This window comes from Mesitornis unicolor, unplaced genomic scaffold (assembly GCF_000695765.1).
Source record: "Mesitornis unicolor isolate BGI_N332 unplaced genomic scaffold, ASM69576v1 scaffold2337, whole genome shotgun sequence".
In the NCBI taxonomy this organism is placed as follows: Eukaryota; Metazoa; Chordata; class Aves; order Mesitornithiformes; family Mesitornithidae; genus Mesitornis; species Mesitornis unicolor.
In genome coordinates, this window is record NW_010194122.1 from 9,972 (window position 1) to 10,231 (window position 260).

Sequence of the window (260 nt, forward strand, 5' to 3'; positions counted from 1 at the left end):
TGGATGGGGCTCTGGGGGAGGGACACAGGGGCCAGCGTCACCATGAGACACCCCAGCTAAGGACAGACAGTCCCAACGTCCCTCTCCCGTTGTCACCGTCCCGCAGCTCTCACCAGTGGAGTCCTGGAAGATCCAGCTGTCCCCCTCCGAGGTGGCCCCGGGGCGCAGAGCTGGTGCCCGGTGTCGGCGCTTGCGGCCCAGACTGGCCTTGCTGCGGTACACGCTGCTGTCCAGGACCTCCGTGTCCTGCAGAGACGCAG

At 67.3% G+C, this 260-nt stretch overlaps 1 protein-coding gene across 1 annotated transcript in view; it reads right to left on the bottom strand.

The window, feature by feature from the left end:
• The window catches only part of LOC104543133 (182 kDa tankyrase-1-binding protein-like), a gene marked incomplete at both ends in the record, with an annotated part of 6,956 nt that overhangs the window by 397 nt on the left and 6,299 nt on the right, over positions 1-260 (bottom strand). The window contains one exon of the mRNA XM_010187670.1: positions 114-246. Within this exon, the coding sequence (XP_010185972.1) occupies positions 114-246 (133 nt within the window). The remainder of the gene's footprint in view (positions 1-113; positions 247-260) is intronic.